The sequence below is a fragment of the Anomalospiza imberbis genome, chromosome 3, assembly GCF_031753505.1.
Source record: "Anomalospiza imberbis isolate Cuckoo-Finch-1a 21T00152 chromosome 3, ASM3175350v1, whole genome shotgun sequence".
NCBI lineage: Eukaryota > Metazoa > Chordata > Aves > Passeriformes > Viduidae > Anomalospiza > Anomalospiza imberbis.
In genome coordinates, this window is record NC_089683.1 from 15974610 (window position 1) to 15997160 (window position 22551).

The 22551-nt window shown below is 40.4% G+C and overlaps 1 protein-coding gene across 4 annotated transcripts in view; it reads right to left on the reverse strand.

Annotated features, from left to right (window-relative positions):
* ASAP2 (ArfGAP with SH3 domain, ankyrin repeat and PH domain 2) overlaps positions 1-14190 on the reverse strand; it is an 82475-nt gene extending 68285 nt beyond the window's left edge. For 3 of the 4 annotated variants that reach the window (XM_068183489.1, XM_068183487.1, XM_068183486.1), the window contains exon 1: positions 13868-14190. In XM_068183489.1, the coding sequence (XP_068039590.1) occupies positions 13868-13993 (126 nt within the window). In that variant the 5' untranslated portion in view covers positions 13994-14190. Of the gene's footprint in view, positions 1-13092; positions 13112-13867 lie in introns of those variants that run through there. The other variant, XM_068183488.1, reaches the window with a different exon arrangement.
* Between the last annotated feature and the right edge of the window lie 8361 nt (positions 14191-22551).

The following is a 22551-nucleotide window of genomic DNA, read 5'->3' on the forward strand; positions in this document are numbered from 1 at the left end:
ACTGGATCTGAATTTGAGGAAAGTCTCAAGATTATCATTTTGTAAAATAAAGAGTCCGTTGGAGCAACAACAACAAATGCTTGGAAGTACTGCTAAACCAGTAATAAAATTTTGGGAAATAAATCTTGTGTCATTTGAAAGATTATCCTGGAGTCAGGAACCTACTTGTTCTTCCCTATACTGAACATCTAACTGACAAATATACAAAAAAATATTAACACACTGATATTTGATCTATTATACACAGTTATCTTAACACTATTTATTTAAAACAAAATCAGATCTCACTCTTAATTTTAGCAATTTGCTTTAAAACATTGAGCTACTCAACAGTCATAAATCCTGCACTTCATCCATTCCAGTATTTCAGGATAAGTTATAATGCCAGAGGCTGCTGCAGATGCTGAACACATATAGGAACATCCTTCCCAAAAACAAAAGGGCACAGGAAGAAACTTGTCAGTTAAGGAAAAGAGAGGCAATCAAGTAGTTATTGTAGAGATAGCAGAAGAAGACAAGGTTCTTGTGCCTCACTGGACTGGTCTCATTTAAAAATTAACAGCAGCAAATATTTTATACTTGTATCCAGGAACCACAATAGTTTGGCTTTTCTGGTGTATCTTTACAGGCAATATGATATTTGCTGTAATTAATCCTTGTTGACTCAAGAGATCAGAGATATCCACAGACATTCTGTCTCAGCTTGTTATTTTTCTACTAGAAATGAACTGTCAACACCGCTGGCTTCAATCCACTTTTCTGTTACAGAGGGTGGTAAAAAAACTTCCTAAATTATGTTATCTCTCTCCAGAATCCTCTTTCCATTCTCCTACTCTTATGTCATTTCCTCTTTCAATGTATTAGTTTCTTCCCTAAACCCTCTCCAGTTTCCTTCCACTGATCACCTTGCACATTCACAGAGGGACTGATACAAAGCGTGGAAAAACACCCTTACAGGCATAGTCTGGGGCAAGGCATTATAGCTTCTGAATCTATCCTAGAACAACAGTAATTTAAAAACACTTCAATTTGAGGCAATTACTTTACTTGGAGCAGGCATGTGAAAAACTGCAGTAGCTATGACAGTTAACTTGTATAAATGAGCTCTTTGCTATGAGATCTGTCAGCTAAAGAGACTGAAGGTTCAGAGACAAACCTGCAAAAACAGGACTGAGTTTATGGCAGAATCATCTCTGAAAGGTCCCTTTCCACAACAGCATTATTTCTCCAGCATCTGGGTTCGTGGTTCTTGAGGGTCCAATGGCAAGGCAATCTGTTTAAACAAGCACTGGTGTATTTGGCAGAAGAATGTAGTAAACTCTTGAGCTAAGGATATGCACAGTGGAAGAAAGTAACACTAATGTGCTTTGGGAAATTAATATGTGAAAGTGCAAGGTAATTCTGCTGCAAAGACCTGAGCATGATGACTTTGTACAATGCATTTATTAAAACAAAGAAGGCATGCCTAAAAACCAGAATACTCTAACAGACCACTTCTATCAGAAGAGAAATCCCAAATCAGAGGTTCAGAGATAGAAAATGTTACATCATTAATACAAGTCACAAAATGAGACTGCTTCACACTAAACAGGTGCTGTATCTGTGTATTAATTGATATCCACAATCTGTGTAGTGAGGCTTTCCTCACTACAAAAAGTTAAAAATGCAACATATACTTAACTAGGAAACAGACAAGCATTCTTGTGAAATAAAATCTCATGCTTAGAGAAAGAATGGAAGCTGCTTATGCCAACTATTTCTCCAGAATACATCCACCTCCTGCATTAACCAATTTTTACACTGAGAAATATGTTTTACTTCTCCAACATCTGCAGCTATCTGATTTCAAAGACAAGATGACTGGACTTTAAATACAGATCTCATAAGCAATGTAATAGATGATGCACTTAATCTTTACAGTTGCTCATTTATAAACAGAGGCGGTGTAAAATAAACTCCCTTATTTAATATTTAATTGTTGTTTATTTTTTCAGTTGCAGTAGCCAATTCCTGATATCTATCTCCCTTTATTTACTATTGCATGCTTCAACATCCTAAGATATATCACCATGTAAAATAAAGTAACATAGGCAACAGGATTAAAGTTCCAGCGATGATTATCTTAAATGGACCAGTAAGATTTACCAACCCTTTACCCATGTCAAAATTCTCCGGTCCTCACGCTGCAAGAGACTTTTTTCTAGCTTCATGTTTTTGCATTTCTGTCTGCTGTCAGCATCCATCAAAGCCATTCCTGGTTCGGAGTCCAGCTGTTGGAAGAGGCTGGTCCTCACACCGTATCATTCAACAGCATTATGACGAGCTGGCTGATGGGATTTTCCTTTTGCAGATTTTTTAAATCAGTAACTCTTTTCCCCAGTATTAAATCTTTTTAGACACCATCAGAGGCAACAAGAATTAATCTTTGCAGAACATAATGCCCTTTTTTTCTGCATGTGATAAGCTTTCTGAAAAAATAAATTTTAGTTATTTATGGGAGATACTTTCCCCAAGTATGGGAGATACTTACTCCAGATACTCAAAAGTTCCCATATTAGTGGTCTAATTTGGTATTTGTAGTCTTCCAAACCTCTACTTAAACCATTCCTGTTACAATCTCTATACAATCTCTATAAAACAATGAAAAACTAAACAGTTATGTTGCCCCCTATGTATGATTTACTTACTCTATGCTAAAAATGAGAACCTTTGCAGTATGTGCACAGATCTGTTGGATGCCATAAACTGATCTATCTCTCCACACCCAACACTCCTTTGACTTTTATTTCTTGAGGTATCCAGTAATTCTAGGGACAAGAAACTAGCCTAGAAAAGAGTCTACAGCAACACAGCAAAATTGAACTTCAGTCTTAACAGGCCTCTGAGAGTTTCTTATCATCAATAAATAATAACTCAGTGTCACAAACATCTCTGGCAGACACGTACAAGGTGTCCATTCTGAAAGGGAATAGAAGGCACACAAACTCTATCTAGTTTATGATACACCTGAAACTCTTAGGATGCCATATTCCCACAACAAAGAATGGCAGAGGTATCTAGAGGGGACTTCAGGTGAGTAAGACAAATCACCTCAAATGAACCAACCATTCCCAGGGACATACAGAACCAGCTGTCAAAATAAGGTTCATCAGAGGTAAAGCAGCACATTGGACATTATCTCTCTATTATCAGGGTAGAAATTTATTAAGAGCATCTACCTATAATACTAATGGTATATAATAATTACACATAAAAGCCAGTGTCAAATGATATAACTTATTTTCTCTTGAAACATTATAAAATTATTTCTATTCTATAGTGGCTTTCAGACTTCAGCCTGTGATTTGCACTCCAACTTCTCTGTAATTCACTATACATTTGAAAATCCTTGCACGGTCTCAGTATCAATACATTTAAATGAAAGAATGCATCTGAACTGCCATTCATTTCAGATTTCAACACAGAAATCACAGGACACTATTACAATCTTGAAAGCGATGATCTTAAACTCTACTGGAATTTCAGCAGCTTTAAGTATAACAAAAATTAACAGTTCAGACATTCCTGTCACTAGACACAGCTGCCTCAAAGTGTAAGTGAATCTTAAGTGATGCAATTATTAGTGCACCAAACAGCAGAGATACAATACTCATTTACATAATATTGATACAAAAATAAAAACTTTATCCTTAGAGTGGACTTTGCCAAAATAATGAGAGAGTTCATGTCATGGAAGGTATCTATAGAATGGAACAGATGGTATTTCCCTGTATCATCAATTTAGATTAGGAAGGTAAATTCATACATACCTGTTACCTAAGACAAAACACTACCTAAGACAAAGAACTTCTGCATTTAAAATTGAAGCAATTTAGAAAAGAGAAGCATGTCCAGGCCTATCAGAACTTCTGTTGTTCTTAAATGAAACAGAAAAGAGCTACTGAATCAACTGATTAAAGCAAAAGAGACAAATGCCTGAATCTATATGTAGATATAGATACAGTGTGCCCTTGCACCAGTGCCACATCTGTATGGCCTGGGAGACAGAGAAGGCAGTGGCAAACATGACCACTCCATCCCTAGAACAGACTGGGCTGGAAATACTTATATGAACAGCTTATCATCTATATCCAGACCATTTAAGCAACAGAAGAGAGTGAACTAAGCAGAAGAATGAATGAAACCAAACAAAAAGCAGCTTAGAAAAGATTTACTACTTGCTTCTTCAATGCTATTCTCATCAGCACAATTAGCATCTAGTCTACATGGAGCTCAGAACTCTGCTGGCATTTTTTTCTATTGTTGTGTAACAAACACCTACAGTGCTGGAAAATAAACAAATAATTAAAAACACGTGCTTTGCAAAACTCCATACTGCACATTTGGCATGTGACTACGGAGCAGGGGTTCTGTGTTTGCAAATGCTAAGGAAATTTCTACTCTTATTGCAATAGCCAAACAGTAATCCTGGTTGATTGAAGGGGCTTAAAATGATTACTTCATGCATTTGTTTCTGAGCTGACTTCCCTAGAATACAGCCTAAAATTCCTTGAAATTGCATATTCCAGGAAAGAAATCTTTCATTAACAATGAACAGAGATCATAAAACATAAGAAAATAATCCATAAGAACATCCATACCCCTTCACTACCATTTTCCCTTCCTATGTGCTTTTTAAATGTAGTACAAAGCTTTCAGAAATGTGGAAGCAGTTTGTTCAGCTCTAATCACTTCAGCTGTTTTGATATATCTACACACATACTTAGCATAATGCCTAGACAGAATTATAGATTTCAGGCTACAACTACATTGATAATCTGATATTTAATCAGGGCTAGCTGAGGGGTCCACAAACAGCAGATGGTTCTGAACACCACACTGCTCCAAGACAACAAGGAGCAGAGTTTCAGCCTTCTCTCCCAGTTCTCTATTTCTTCTTGGTTTAACAAATCAGATGCTAGAATTTATACTATAGCTTCTTTTACAGCCACCTCTTAAAGAATATATTCCAAAGAAATACACTTCACTGCACAGTATGTCACTTACATAGTAAATATTTTTGTGGAGCAGAGTTCACACACACAAAGAAGCACATTTTTCAAATTCTGTCCAACACCTACTCACTTGAAAACAAAGCCTACTACTTGAGATGAAAAGTATTGAATCACACCACCCAAGCTAATTTCCTGCAAAGCACCATCGCTCATAAGAAAAAGCCTATTCAGTTGCAATACTGTATCTCGGTTCCTCCATCAATAAATTCTCCCCTGTAAGGTAAATTATTTTCTCTTTCCAAATAAAATTGAGATATGTATAATATCTCATAAAGTCTGCATAATTCTTAATTACATCCCATTTTCTGAGGAACGTACAGAACTCTTCTTCCAGTCCTAAACGACACAGTAGGATATAGCGAAGAGGTCACCATTATTCCCTGTCCTGCACCACTACCCCTTCCCTATATTCCTGCCTGCCTCCTTGCTACACGGATCCTTTTCACATTAGCCCTGCCCCCACGTTCTCAGGCCTGTGTTTTCATCCTACTTCCTGTGTGAACACTGCCACACTCCCTCTTCCTTTGCAGTTCCTGTCAATTCCAATTTCTCTGAACTTGCTCAGACTTCTTATACATTTCCTTATCCCCTCCTTAATGCTTCTTCTCCCCAAGTGGCAACTCCTGACCCTTCAATTCCTCATATGCCATCACAGTACTTCTGTTTCTGAATAACTCTCTCAGTCTCTCAGTAAGTTTTTAATTCAAATTTCCTTTTCTTGTTCTTCACATTTGACTGATCTCCATGTTTGCTCTTAAACATTTCAGGTGCCCATTACTTTGTGAGTCTTCCGTTTGTTGTGTTACCATTTTTTTGTTGCTTCCCAGCCAAATTTACTTGACCACTTAATCCTTAGATTGATGTAAACTTCAGAAAAGAAGTCTAGATTTAGTTGAAACAAAAGAAGCTTGTGGTCACCTTAATCACAGAAAATCTCATCTCTAACACTAAAACCCTTTGAGCTGATGTCTCTGTCCCCACCAAGAGCAGCTACACAGTAAGCATTTGGCATACAGAACAGCTTAAGCTTCGTGCTAACAAACATGATACTGTGTGGGGAAAAGGCTACCAGAAAAAAGAGAAGTCCTGCCCTCAATTTGTAATAAAGTTAATAGATACAAACTTCAAACTTCTGCTTGTCCCATAACTAGAACAACATTTTCCAGCTGGGTTAAAGAAAAAAAATATCTGTCTCAGTTAAAATGGACCAAAGGAGAGATTTTAATGCTATATGAGACCTGGGTATAACCACTTTGTACAGCTTTACAGGTATGATTCTCAGTAATTCTGATATCCCATTAGCAGCTTCCAGCACTGCTGAAAGTGTAAATAAGGAGACACACAATTTCTTCTATTGTGAACCTCTTGCACATTTGACTATGCTCCAAATGTGAAAGCACTGTCTTCTTGAATAGCAGTGGTAATTGCTGTAAATGCATGTTTAGAGTGTTTTTCAAGCATTTCTGGAAGCAGGAGGGGAACCACTACTTGCTTGCCACTCATCCAGGAACACTTATAATCTTTGAATAAGAACACCTCTCCTCAATTTAATGGTCATGGTCTGCATTTCTGCATTCATTGCAATATTTCTTTTAAGATGTAAATATTTCTGCTTTCTATCCCTACCTTTTTAACCCTCTGTGCTACACATATCAAGCTAGTCTTCAGAGGATTTGTCAGAAATATTTGCTAGTTACCATCTTAGCTCTTTCAGGATCCTGGGAAATAAGTCAACCAGCCCCAACAAACGGAGTGCTTTAAGCTCACCATTTTGTTTATTGTCTTGCTTACTTGCATCTCTATTCCTGCCATCCATTCTACCTTCTCCCACACTTTGAGCTCAAAAACTGCAGCATAGCACTTGTTTAGATTTGGCAATACCTACATTATCTTTAATACTACTACATTCTAATTGCATATTATGTCTTCTTTTTCTCCTCACAATTCTATGTGCTTAAAAGTGTTTTTGTTTTCTTTACTGCCTCCTGTCACTCCTAAAGAAACTTGACCTTTGCAAATTTGTCTGTTATCTTTACACATATTCTTTAAAACAAAACCTTCCTCTGAATATCTGGCTTTTTCTTCACATGTCTGACAGGCTCAGATAATTTGTGACATTCTTCCTGGGGTGTTTTCAAGTCTGTAGATTTTCCCATAATGTTCCCCTTTCCTGGAATATTTAATGAACATTTTTCAGGCTTTAGTACATGCACTCTTCAGTTCTATCGACCTTACCAGCCTCAGTTTAATGATTTTTTTTCCATATATATATGTATATGTGTATGCTTTGCTTTTAATTTCTTTGTTTTGCTTTTAGTACATAATTAATTCAGCCCCTACTATTCAATAAACACTTCACTTGTTTCCACAACTTTATTCCTTCCTTTAAACCAGCAATGCTCACATTAGCCCCTCCAGCTTCTGTTTCCTTGTATAAAAGTCAGCATCTTGGCTTGCCATCACAAATGCCTGACTATAACACGACTTCTTCCCTCTCTAGCAACTTCACAAAGAATGTAAGATTTATTTGGAGACAGCAAGGGCTGAGAACAAGTGAAGGCTCTTGCCACTGGCCCAACTATGAGAGGCATTTCATCTTAGCATGAAGCCCACCTGAGCTCCAGCCATTGCTCCAGTACCTTGGACAGGGCTGGGCCAAGGCAGGGACCTCCACGGGGATAGGACAAAGCACCAATAATTGCTGTAGCAAAGAAGTTTCAGGGAATTAAGAAAGATAAGGAGACATTTTGAAAGCACAGAGAAGCTTGATACCCAAGACAAGAGAGGGAAGAGTCAGCCTAAACAAGGCCAGACCCGACTTCTGTGGAGCTTTAAGTGGAAAGGTTGTTTCTGGGAAACTGGAGCAGACAGATCATGTGGGGTCTCAAGAGTGAGGCTCAGAAGGTGCAGTGCTGGAGCTTACACAGGGAATGGCTGTATGTAATACATACACGTACTCAGACACAGAAGGTGGAAATTATAAAACAATCATAGATTTAAGAGTTGAACTAAGTGTTTAATAACCACTACTCCAATGCATAGGAACAAAAAGAAAGCACTTCACAGTGGTTCAGCTACTAACACACTACACTAGTCAGGTGCATCAAGTTTTCTTGCATTTCTCCACCTGTAATCATCAGCCAGATCCAGTTGACATGTGGACTGTGAGAACTCTGGAGCAGGGATTAGGCTTTTGTCCTGTGACTTTGCAATGCCTTTCAGAATAAAGGCTTCACCTTTATTCACCTTTACCTAACATTGCTGCATATTATGGTATACAGAGAACAACATGAAGAGAAAGTGAAGGTGGGTTAAACCTAAGCAGAAGTATCCACTTTCTGCATTACCATGTTCTAGCATCAGCATGAAGTACACTAGATTCAGATAAGATGGTTCTGAAAAATACACCAACAGTATGGAAAACTCAAAACACAATACTCCCAATTAGTAAAATACTTCAGAAATATATATATCTTTCTTTATAAATCTATATTTTTCATTCATGCTTCTAGGAGGAATGGGAGCATTTAGTAATGTGAAGCAGATTCATCATCAAATGCCCTAAAGTAAGGTGCACAGAAATCTTTTTTTGTGGTTTGACATTGTTTTAACTGACTGCATGTTGACATTAAAGGTTTAAAGTTGAAATTGTCTATTTGAAAATACGCACAGAGCTCCAGCTGAAGCCGTACAGTTTAGCTCCTGTATTTCTGCAATTTTCATCCACTATATTCCTCTCAAAAGGAAAACAATTCCCACACTCCTTTTGAAATCATCATGCCTTTTGTGTTATAATGACTTTTCCAGAAACCTCTGGATGCTCATGACAGAGAATCATGATTCCAGAAAGGAACACAAAAAACATTTTAAACAACATGTATTTGTGGAAGTGTATTTAGTAACGAGGTAAGAAAAATGTGCAAATATATTCTACTAAAGGGCATGCTGTAGTGGGCATAAAGATAAATTTTATTAAAAAGAAATATACAAGAAACTATAGTTAATTTCTCAAAATGCACTACAGTGCATTGACACTTCCTACTGCTTCCCAAACTATACAGAATCACCCTCTTCATGTAACTTTGAAATGCAAGGCACAATCATCAACTATAGGAAAACAGAATCCAGTCCTATAAATGTAGCAAGCAAAAAGTGAATATACAGGTGTATTCATGTATCCAGACTCACACACCCCCACCCTACCAAGCTGTTATTACATCTCCCCCTCGGTAGCTTTGCAGAACCAAAATGCAGAAGAGGATGCTACAGAATTGTACCATACAAGAGGGACTCAAATTCAATAAACATTGATCCCTTACACCACTCCAAGCCAGCTGAAAACTGTGGATTGCCTTAGGTGGCAAGAAGATTTGCCATTTCTGATAGAAAATTGCATCATAAATGACAGCGAGGAAGAAAAGGATTTGATACAGAAATGACATGCTGCATTTGTAGGAGTGGTAATTGAAAAAAAAAAATCTTTGAAAGTGTAAAATAATAGAATTATTGAGGTCTAATCATCATGGAATGGGACCTACAAAACAAAGGCAAGTAGAGACCTGAAATTACAAGTTATGCCTTTAACATTAATTCCTCAGCTTTTACAAAAATTCCTTGAGAGTGGTTTTTAAATAGACTGTAAGCAATTGAAATCTATTTCTATTCAGAGAACTAAAACCATCTTTGGTACCACTATACGGTTTCTTTTGGTTGTACACTTTACATATTTCCCCCATGTTTGTCCTCTCTACTTTTTAGAGCACATTTACTCTAGTGGCAAGTGCCACTGTGATGTGGAGGTGTTCCAGTAACCTATTAAACTTATCTCAGTGTTTCCATTCTCCTCCCTTCATAGGGAAATCTGTGCATGCAGTGAAGTTTAAGTAGGTGGGTAAATTTTGTACCTCAATCCTGACTTAGATGGAAATGTCTTAAGCACAGGGATGGTCTGCTACTCTCTGTTTACATTTTAGTCTTCAAAACTGCTCCCTATCCTAATTACTTGGTCCAGCACTGGACCCCAATAAACAGAACAGAAATATGGGCTTCACTTCCACTCTTTATTGTAAAATTTAACTCATGCTTCAAAAAAAAAAAAAAGTGGCACAATTAGATTCTAGTCATTCAATTACTCCTTAAACTAATTTTTAAAAATATTTAAAATTATCACAGTGACTAGAACCACTTTGCAGGTTTCATTACAATTTAGGGACTATTTTATTTAACTTACAGCATATAAAAGAGAGAAGCATGTGTTCTAAGTAACAGCAGTACTGAAATCAGATTTTTAAGCATTCATAGTTTAAGAATGGTCACCACAATTTTTTAGATCCTGTGACCTTTAGTAGAAACAGACAATTAAAAAGGCTGCAGTTCTCAGACCAGATTACTGATTTCAAACAACCCCTCCCCCAGTCATGTGACCCTGCTCTGCACTCTATCAATTAAAACTTATTTCATCTTAGTCACTATCACACATGTAAAGATTAAACAGTAACCTGTAAGGGCCTATGACATATTGCTCAATAATAATTTTGTTTCAGAAGAAGCAAAATATTCCCAACATTTTGCTAAGCAATATCCTAATCTGAGAACAATGAAAAAACTATATGATTCCTTTTCCTTTGAAATCACTTTGTGTTCCACAAGCATGCTGTCCCTAATCCCTTTTCCACTACCGAGAGCAAATAAACAGATTCAGCAAAGAATTAGATGCTCTTTCTGCAAGTGTTTGAACAGGTACCAGCTCCCAAACTGCAATGCAGGTGTTTCTGGTGATCTCAGAAGCCATAATCCATGTCTGTAATCAGTGTATATAATTATATAAAACGGTAAAACTGAAAGTATTTTCAACTGATACTAAGAATCAACCATACTGTGAAACTGACAGAGGTCAGTTAATCCGAGTTCAGATTTAAGGGAATACCACTGCCCACAAAGATATACAGATAAATTATACACTCTTAGATGTCCAATATCTTTTTAACTTCCTCACTTAACAAGCCTCTTCCAGTCCACCATGGAAAGCTTCATTAACTAAACTTTTAAGACACTATTAGATACCTACTAATTAACAAAGACAGAATTACAAAACTAGTAGCCAGAAATGTTAAGTGCAAAAGACATCCCAATGGGATGTGAAAACATATCTGTGTTTGTGGACGGTTGAGCTCAGGCTAACAAGTCACAGCAGCCTCCCCCTCCTGTGCTTCTGCAGTGCCTGCCCAGCTCCCAAGGGAGCACCAGACTTGGGAGCCTAGAGCTGGCTTCATGCAGGCACTTGAATACTCCATTCCTCCGTTTTCTGGGAGTAGCAGTAAAGAGACATCCTCTAAGTAACAGTATTAACCACTTAATTTGTTGATTTAAAAAATGTATACAATATCCTGGGAAGCAAAAATGTGTCTTCAGTAAATAAACTAGCTCTTACAGTTGCTTGTTCAAACCAGTGCGTACACAAAGTCAGCAGTAAGCCAGTTTCAACTTACCTATTAACTGCTCTAAAGTAACACATTCCCTCAATCACACACAGCCAGAGCTTCCAGATCCCAGAACTACACTGCCTGCTGCAAGAGAGCAGTGTGCTCTGCAAATCAGTGCTTCACACTACCACTACCTGGAAATGCACAGGTTCTTTGTATTCCCTGAACATTTTTAGTTGCATTCTTTAATAAGCTTTAGTTCATAACAAGCTGATGAACTACTTCTTGCCCAGCCTCCCAGAAAAAAGGTGCTGAGACCTGACTTCTCTATTACACAACTTACAGACAGCTTTTTATCCAAGAATCACATTTAACCTGAAAAACCAGGCACCTCATGATGCCTGAGTTTTCCAAACCAAAGGACCTGAGTATTTCTAAACCAAAAAAGTCTAAGCCTGAAAAAAAATTTCACCATTTTGAAACTAAGAAAATATATTTGTTGACCTTGACAAATCACAGAGAAAAAGGCTCAGCAGTCATTTCCACACATGCTTTCAGACAGCAGCACAAACAGGCAGGAACTGCTGATATTTTGCCAGAAGTGCCAGATAGATCAATACTATTAACAACTACTGTCAGTCTCTGCAATCTCTCACCTCCTGCCTTGCAAACTTTACTAGGCTCATTGTTTATCATCATTATTACTAAAGACAATTTTGTACTAAGCTAGCAGACAGCATCTAATACCAGAAATATGCAGATACAAAGAAAGACTTAATGTTCTGATTGAGTTCTATTAAAAATCAAACACCAATCCACTAAATTAGACTTAGAGAAAAACAATGTTTTTCAGCAATAAAAATCTCTAAATCTCACAAAACTGCTTTTGACACAAATGCTTATACCAACTTAGATCTTGTATTAATCAATTATTAAGCACTTTCACCATGCAATTAAGATTATTCATTACTATAAATATTCAGGAAGAGGTTGTCTTTGTTACAGAATGGTTGGTCTTAAGACTATCGGGTTAATAAAGCATAATTAAATCCAGTCATTTAAATGCAAGCTTGCAGGGCAGAAAATTACCTCAGGAATAAGATTATTTTGAATTCAACTCCTTGCTTTAGTGGTTTTGGGAACTGGCAAAACAGGAAAATCCTGAAAAGGGTGTTTAAACACCTAACCTGGGTTTTGTTCACTTAAGACACGTTAATAATCCATTGCTAGTGGCAGTTCTTTTGAAAGAAGGGACATCAACACCTGACAAGATTCTTTTTGCTGAAGAGGCTCTTTTTAAAATATATGCTTACTGCAAAACAAATCAACTAAACACACATTGTAAGAACTGATGTAACAGGTAGATGGAGCAAATTAATCTGCAGCACAAGTTGGATTCCCCCCTCCTACAAGTTACTTCAGAGAAGCTGCTAGGGGAGTCAAGATACACAGACGCTTCTCATTTCATTGTGCGTGTATGACTGGGATGAGGAATGTACTCTCACTGTGTTCAGACCTGTCCCAGATTTCCCTCTGATTTGAAACAGGAGGGAAAAGAGCCTCCCTCTCCCGAGTGCTGGCAGACATCCCCCGTGGGAGAGAGGGTGGGCTCTCACCATCAGGTTCAACGGCACGTTCCGAGTATCTTTAAAGACAGAGAAACACTCGGCTCTCGGCGAGACAAAAGCGGCTCACGCCAGGCACCCACGGCCCGGCTGTCCCGGAGGAGGCAGGGAAGAGGGATCCCGCACACCGAAGAGCGGGCATGGCCCTGAGGGAGCGGATCCCAGGGAAGACTGCCTTAAACCGTATGGCCGGGGGAACTGCGTTTAAATTTCTGTTTGCGGGAACTGGAAAACGGATTAAATCCCACCTGTGCCCGGAGACAGGCAGACACACATTGAGGGAAAGGACAAACAAGGAAAGCCGAAGCCCCACACGGCAGCTAGCGAGGCCAAGGCGGTTCAGGTGTCGACGTGAAGGAAGGGGCTGACGGAGGAGACTGCAGAGTTCAAGTTCCCCCCCACATTTACGGGGAAAGCGGGCGGAACCGCCCGGATCGGGGCTCCTCGAACGTCAGGAGGAGCGAGAAGCGACGGCTCGGGCTCCCCCAGCTGAGGGCGGCGGACGACCCTGCCCCGCCGTGCGCTGAGGGGCGGGTGGAGCGTGAGCCCCGCGGGCCGGGGGAGCGGCGCCCCGGCCCTTCCCCCCTCCTTTTCTTTCCCCTCTCCACTCGGGCGAGCCCCATTTCCATTTCCTCCGAGCGGCAGCCGAGGGCGCTGCTCGGGGCCGGGCGGGAGAGGGAGCGGCAGGAGCCAGCGCCGGTAGCGCCTTGTTCTCTGCTGCCAGGCCAGAGAGGGCTGCGCGCCCCGCGCCCCCGCCCGGGCTCACCTCCTCGATGGCCGCCACCGTGTTCCTGCACTGGGCCATCCGGGTGGTGAAGTTGGAGGCGGTGGGTGACTTGTAATCCTCATTGGTCTCGGACACGAATTCCGACACGGAGATCTGGTCCGGCATGGCGGGGCGGGGATGAGCGAGGGGAGGGAAGGGGAAAGCAGGCGGCTCCAGGGGCAGGGAGGGGTGGGCGTAGCGGGGGCTCCCCCTCACATCGCTCGGCAACCGGCGGCGGCGGCAGCGCCCTCCTCGCAGCCCTGCTGTCTGGAGCGGTGTTGTTCCTCCGCCGCCACACAAGGAAATTCCCCGCACCCACACTCCTCCTCCTGCTCCTCCCGCGCGGTCACGCAGCACCGGGGGCCGGGCACACGCCCAGCCGCGGGAGCTGCCTCCACACCCCGCCCTCCCGTTCGCGTTCTCCCTCTCGCTTTCCTCCTCCTCCCTCGCTCCCTCAGCCGCTCGCGGGGCGGGGGCGCGGCCGCGCGACCCCCCGGCGGCCCCCGGAGCGGACCTGCCGCCGCGCACTCGCCACCCGCGCCCGCCCTGAGAAGATGGCGGCCCCCTCCTCTTCCCCTGCCTCAGTCCGTCCTCCCCGAGCCCCGAGGGGAGAGGAGGTGGCAGGCGCCGGCTGGGTAATCCCAGCGACGGGCAGGACGAATCCAGCCGTGCGGTTCGGATACTGTTAACAACAAAAACCCAAGGGCAGGGGAAGGTGAGGCGCAGTGCCTGCCTGGTAGGAGGGGGAGCAGGTTGAAGCCCACAGGACAGGTCTCCGCACTGTCCCCTCCGGGACTGCCTGCAGGTGCAGAGACAGTCTCTTCCCTCACAGTTCGTAATTTATGGTTCAACAGTTTAATCTGTTTTACGAGTTCGTTGTCTAGTTTCGAAGGAGCTAAAGATAAATGTTGTCGTTCCCAAGAGGTCCGTGCAAAAATATTTTGAGGCTAAGTAACGTTTAAATCTGAATTCTTAAAAAGCTTTTTCTGTACTCAAAGAATAAGAGCTATCAGAGGAGTTGCTTTGTTGTTCAATATAAAGCCACAAGGATCACTCAAGGCACAAAGTGTGAAACTCAACCGAGCTGTAGCGTTTGTGACTGATGCAGCAGAAGGGACAGTGGCAGGGTGTCACTGAATGAGCATGGTGTTGCTTGCATTGGGAATACAGGGATGTGATCCATGGCAGTGGTTTCTTTTGGCCTCAAAGCCCTTAGGACTTATATCCAATTCCTGCAGAAAGCTTCAGAAGTTTGTATTTTGGCCCAGAAACTCTCCTGTGGCTCTTTTACTCCCCTCTGGTGATAGTTATTAGCTTTCTATAAGTGACTCTTTATTACTCTGTTTTATATCTCTTCAGGGAATTCAGATGAGTAAGCAGGTACTCTTTTGCTGCCATTTGTAAAATGTCCAAATAAATAACTGTAAGCCTGCCTAGATGTTACTGCCCTTTGCAATCCTTGCTAGATTCTTTAGCATAAATAATAAAGCTTGTCAACCATATATATTTTACTGGTTGTAGTAAATCAGATGAATGAATGCAGGGTCTATCTTCATGTTCTTTCAGTTTTTTAACTCTTAATAGTTTTTCCATGCTAATAATTCCTTATTTTCTCCAATGAAAGTCACCACTGTTGTTTTGCTTTTAACTTCATTGTTGCTCTCCTTGTTAATACTTATGTATGATCAGTTACTACAGCATATAAAGGTATACATTGTTCTGCTGTTAATGCATTTAATTTGTTTTCTCTATTTGTACATCACGTAATAAATAAGTATAGTTGAGTATAAATATTCATTCTTGCTGAAAATGTGTGATCTTACGTCTTCATTTTTGCATTAGCTGATGGTGGTGCCTTTAAGGCAACACTTAGCACACTATTACCCAAACTTAGTCAACACTAGCATTCTTAAACTGCCTACCATGTCTTCCAGTGTGGCATATATATTTTGATATTTTGAAGGGGATGAAAAACTTGGGATCTGAAAGGCAAATACTCCTAGACTTTGACTTTCTGCAGCAGCTCTTCTATCAGATATAGTGCAAATCTGCAACATAATAGTACAGCCTCTAGTGGTTGCATCCACAGTTTGATATTGGAGTATATGCAACTGAGATTGTGTCATGGTTTAACTCCAGTCCAGTACAAAGCAACAAAGTACCACACAGACACTCATCACTGCTGCTCTGCCCAGTGGAAAGGAGGATCAAAAATAAAGGAAAAAACTTGTGGGTTGAGCTAAGAACAGTTTAATAATGGAATCAAAATAAAATAATAATGATTATTATAGTAATTTTACTGAGAAGAAGAGAGAGAAAGGTCTAAAACTGAAGATGAACAAGCGATACACAGAGCAGTGCTCACCAGCCACTGGCCAATACCTGTCCCATCACCAAGCAGTGGTTGATGCCCCAGCCTACCCCAGGTTATGTGCCGAACATAACATTCAAGGGTCCAGAATATCCCTTTGGCCTGGTCAGATCAGCTGTCCCAGTTTTATTCACTTTCCTGGCTTCTCATGCACCTGCTTGCAGGCAGAGCATGGGAAAATGGAAAGTCCTTGATTTAGAGTAAGCACTACTTAGCAACAACTAGATTGCTGTGGTATCAATATTATTTTCACACTAAATTCCAAACGCAGGAAAAAACACAGCCAGCTGTGAAGAAGGAGATTAACTCTATCCCAGCTAAAAACAGGACAGACAGTACCATCATGCAATGAGTCTCTGAATTCTACAGATTCTATTTTGTACAGCAGGTTAGGTTAGATGATTGCAGTGATATCAGATCTTCTTCTATCTTTAACTTAAATAGATTCAAAAATTTGCCATCCCAATGAAACTGCAAGGTCTTTCTCTTGACAGACTGTGCATTTGCCTTAGCTCTCCTCGTTATGAAGCTAAAAACTTGTGCTTGGGTAAACTTTCTAGAAGTTGTTTAGACTTGATATCAAGACTCAACAGTTTGGAGAATTCTCTGCTTCTGTTGTGTTTTAGGACATCAGCTAATTGCACCCACAGCTATTACTCCAATTTTTCTGTAGCTGAGGAACTATTTGGTAATCAGCCTTTTCTACTTGTAAGCATTCTTGTACACAGGCATGAAATAATTTCCCAGCTTATTTCTTGATAAGCTAAACTGAACAACTCCCCTCTTTTAAAGAGGGCAGAGTTAATTTGAACTGCTTTGCATTGGCCACAAACCCAAACTGAGTATTTAGGGGGTGACTGTGAGTCAGCTGACACATGGCACCTCATTACTCTGCAGTAACACCTTTATTAGTGTGTGCAAGTCCTGTGTCTCTCACTGAAAGGCTGTTTTCTCAGCCCTTCCATAATTTTTACAGTTCTAACACCTCAATAAATTATTCTCCTGGTTCTCTACTCCTTCATTGTTACATTCAAGAGTATTATTAGACTTTCTGGTCCCAATGTCATGCTCAGGCTCATCTAACCCTACAGTCTGGCCTTTAGGTATTTATGAGTGATACTTAATTTCAACCATTCTTTGAACCTGTGAATAAGTATTGAAGTGGAATGCCCTTGATAATGAGACAGCTGTGAACAAAGCTTGCTTGTGCAGAATGGAGTACTACTATTTTGTCGCTAGGTTTTCCTCCTTGCTTCCTCACCCTGGCTCCTCCTGTTCTGGTTTTGGACCCTCCCTTCATCCCTCCCTAGATAAAATGCCACTGTCTTCTTTGACCCAGTCACTCAGAGATCTTCTACTAAAGAGTAATAAATAAAAATATTTTCCAAAGATTCATGCTCTGCACACTGCTGAAAAGCTTCTGATCTACTGGATATACACCAACTACAGCTCCATTAGTCAGAATACTTGATTTGTACAAATATTTGCCCCAACAGTGACTTTGAAACAGCATTAATGGTTACACCAGCCAGTGTTGTTAAAAACATGTCATCTTCAAAATAGTAAGACATTTAAAAATAACTGATTTTCTTATGTTTTTGTTTATTTGTCTGGTTGGTTTTGAGGCTTTAGAAAACTTATCTGTATGTCAAAATCTTTATTTGCATCACTGCTAGTGAGAACTCAAACTGAGGACCAGGTGCTATAGAAACAGAACAATAAGGCAGCCTCTGGAGATCTTGATATCTAAAATTAGCTAATGAAAGGCAATTGAGTTAATATAAGGAAATACTGGACCATTATTGGTCTGTATTACAGTCTATGATCTTCACACACTGCTGCCCAAATGTTTCTTTAGACATTTTAAGTAGGATTTTCAAGAAGGATTATGTGATAGATTGGTGTATTTAAGGGGGAATTATTGCAAGAATAAGGGTCAACATGAAAGAAAGCACAAAAGACTTTGTGTCCTTGAAATTTAACATGTCAGAGTTGGAGGTAAATGTCAAGGATCAGAGGAAAAATTAATGTCTGTTTAATGAGAGGACATGCTAATGGACTTTTGAGAATAGCAGGGAAAGAACATGATGATCTGGTTAGAATATGATGATCCCTCAAGCAGTTGCCTAGGATAGGACCCGAAATGAGTAAGGTTGTTTTTTTTTTAACCCACAGCAGTCATGTCATTATTGCCCTCCGCTAACCAGCTCCATGACAGATTGTTTCTATTTGCTCTATCTTTATGTTATGTCAATGGTTTTTCACTGAATTTCTTTCTTTGGTAGCTTTAGATAGTTTGAGGAAATACTTTTTCTTGGCCTTCTTTGTGTGTACTCAGCACTTACAATTATTCTGAGGTATATTTGTTAATTCTATTAAGGGTGTTTTGAGGGAACACAACAAGAAGATGGTTCGTAGAAAATCTCATTAGTGTCATCACTTATCTTTGAACTTTAAAATAAGCATGCAAATAAATGTAGTCTGGCAGCTGCTAATTACTGTGTGACAATTTTCAGGCAGGTGGATGTTAAACTCAGGAAATTTCTATAGTACATATAATTCATAGCAGATTAGTAAAACACTGTGTGGTGAGCCTTATTAGTGGATTCTGTAGTTTCATCCCAATTGTTACATTCTTTCCATGAAGTATCAATCCCTGGTGTTGATTGTTCAGAGAAACACTTTCAAAACAGCTTCCACTTTTGAAAATTTGTTACCACACTTTAGGAGAAAGATTTCTCATGATTTCTAAATGTATTAATCCCCAGGAGAGCAGATACCTGGTTATTTTAAAGTCTTTCCTATGATTTTAGAGGTTTAACTCATGTTTTAATGATACCAATTACAACATGTAGCAGCTCTAGAATAGCAAGTGTGTCTCCTTTTTAGAATTAACTTGAAAATAACTCCTATTTGAAAATTTATTTAGTCTCATAGGACTATTTCCAGAGATTTATTTCTACACATTAGTGCAAATTCTGCAAATTAAAAAAGTTAGTTCAGAAAAGTATGTTTTTTCAGGTCCTTTTGGTTTTGGAAGTGCCTACTTGAAAATCTGGTTTAAGCATATGTGATTGTATGCTTTTCCCACCCTTACTACATTTTACATCATGTACCTTTGCATTGCTCTCAGAGAATTTTAAAATCTTTATTTTGCCTAGTACTAATAGTAACAACATCACCTGTAATTGGAATAGTAGTGTGTAGACAAAGGCAAGAAGGAAAACATGGAGTAGAGTGTGGGCATTTTTTATGATTTCCCTCAAAGCTCCCCAGAGATACTATTTAAACCAGCAGTGGGGGAGCATGCTACTCCTAGGATGAAACCGGACAGGACTGAGTCTGCAACATCCTCCAGTGTAATCAGAATTTTGCTTAATGAGATGTGGCAGAGCTACACCACATGTTTTAATTTAAATTCAGTATTAATATCTTAGGGTCACAGTATTTGTAAGGTATGCCCTGGATGAATGTGAGCACTGCTGTATGTTATCTTTCAGGATGCCCTCGAGCGCCGCCCCTCTCACGGAGCCGCGGGCTGTGCTGTGTTGTGTGGCTCAAGCCTCAGACCCCTGGGCCATCTCCAGGGGGGAAGCCCTCAGGGATACCGACTGCTGAAGTTACCTTGCTACAGTCCCAGAGAGAGTCTTCTAGCGTTCATCTGCAGAGCTTGTGTTTCCCTGGCTGGGCTGCTCCCTCACTCTGTGTCACCATCCCCAACCACCACAGCCGTTCAGTCTCTGCTCTGGGCCACAAACCAGCCTGTTGATACAAGGGGAAAGAGTAACATCTGCAGAGGGAAATTCAGTCTTTCTAGTACACAGGCAGTTGTAAATACCTCTGCAGTCACAATGTTCACGAGAAGCACATCCTGAAGGGTCACTTCTCAAGCCTCAGGTCATGCTGAACCACATCGTTCCTGTCAGCAGCTCAGCTGTGTCTAAAGACTACACAATGGAGGTACCCTTACATGGACATGGCCTTTTGATCTTATTCTGATCCTACAGCTCCAGATCACCAATGAAAATAGCCAAGGTCAGCAGTCTGTGGGCCACTTTTGCATTCACCAGACCATATTCAATACACTGCTCTGTTGTGTCAGATCCCTGATGTATAGCTTGAGATAAGGTGATTTCTCTTCTGAGAAGTTGAAGAATTACAATTCAGTGACTGAATCAGCAAAGTTTCAGATGGCAGCACTTATATGGAAGACAACTGGATGGTGTTTAGGAATGAAGAGACATTAGTTCCCATGGGCACAAAATGATAAGATGAGGAATGTTCTGAGATTCAAGAATTTTTAGAAAGAAAGAAAAGCCTGTATTGTTGTCAAACACAAAGCACCTTTATTCCTCTCATAAATTTGCTGTAAAGGACCAGTTCCTGAAACTCAGTTCAGAAGGCAGCAGTGCTCCATTGCCCCACTGGAATTTAGAATTTTGAAATTGGTCTATCTTCAATAAGCTACTTAGAATACTACAAAACTCTAAGAAATGAAATTCAGTAGACAAAGACTGTCTAAAAAAGAGAACTACGACTGATGTTCACCTGGCTTTAACATGGAAAACAAGCATAGAAATTCAAAGTTTCCCCATTGTAATAAGGTATGGCTCAAAACAAAGTAGAATTTAAACATAAAAGCATAAATCTATTTTGTTTCCCAGAGTCAGGCTTGCAATCAAGAGTGTAGCATATGAGATCAAGCACTTCATGAATGTCTGCTAAATAAAATATGATGACCTTTAAAGTGAAGAATACATTTAGAAACAAAAGTAAGCTTACAAGCCTGGCATCTTCTATCCTTGTATGGTAAAGTCCTCACTTATTCAAAAATATGCAAGATTTGAATGGGAATGTCTGGCAGTGCTGAACTTAAAGCAACATGCTCTAGTGGAAAGTTTTTCTGCCCTTGTCAGGGACATTGGAACTGGATGATCTTTAAGGTCTTCTCCAGCCCAAACCTATTCTATGATTATATAAACTAGCTGCCTTGGATGCCTTTCAGGGACTATCCTTTGCTACATTTTTTGCTTGTCTGTATATAATGATCTGGAATCCAGAGCAGTGGTAGGAAATTAGTTTACTTGGTGGGACAACTTTTTGTGGTAGGGGACATGGCAGATCCTAGGCAGTACAGAAAGGAACTCTCTTCAGAGTAGTGGTTCTGCTCCTCAATTTTACCTGAACAAGATCATAGTCCAGAGGTGTTTTGGACTATGGAAGCTACTCACACTTGTATTTAGCTATTTGGCATTCCAGGCTTATAAAAGGCCTGCATCCTCCTGTGGGAACTGTTCACAGCTGCTCTGAGTGGTAGGGAAAGACCCTACAGAGACTGTACAGCTTGGGCCAACCCCTGCCTAAGGAGGCTCAGGCAGGAGGATTCAGTGGAGAAGTTATACTAAGACATAGTTTGTATATCATGGTACTGTGACTGTATGGATAGACTGGAATAGAATGTTTCAGCTGTGACCATCTCTCCAGCTGCCCAACCACAAGGGCTGACCAACATTAAATGTTGTTAAGGTTGGTGTCCAAATGCCTCTTAAACACTGACAGGCGCAGGGCATTGATTGTCTCTCAAGGAGGCCTGTTCCAGTGTTTGACCAGCCTCAGAGTAAAGAAATGCTTAATGATGTCTTGTCTGAACCTCCCCTGGTGCAGGACCAAATGTCCTGTCACTGCATCCCAGGGAGAAGAGCTCATCACTTCCCTATCTCCCCATGTCCATTCCTCAGGAAGCTTTAAAGCTTCACCCTCAGCTGCCTTTGCTCCAAACTAGACAAAGCCAGTGTCGTCAGCCACTCTGTGCAGGACATACCTTCCAGCCTTTTCACCAGCCTTGGTCCCTCACTTTGCTAATTATGGCTGCTTCAGTCACAATGACTCTGCACTTTGTAGGTTTGAATTTAGCATTTTGTGGGTTTTAAGCACATAATTTTATTTCCTGCGTTGTCATCTGCAGTCTGCTCTCATCACACTTACCATAGTACCACAGTCTTAACTTTGCTTGCATCTTGCCTGTATATGCACAGCCCGAGTCATTACCTCCTAACACTAGTAGCTAACCATTTTAAAATGCAGTCCTGAGTATGGAATTGCTTCCAGGCACTTTCAGAACCCAAGAGGAGATTTAGCAGTATTCCTGCAGTTGCAGGACAATGGATGTAGGGACTATCCTTGGATAACGTGGTTGTGTTAAGTTAGACCTAATATGACAGTGGAGTTTCTTAGAGTACAATTATAATGTTTTGAAGTACACAATAAAAGTATGTGGGAAACGGTGAGCAGGTGAAAAAGCAAAGCATGTGGA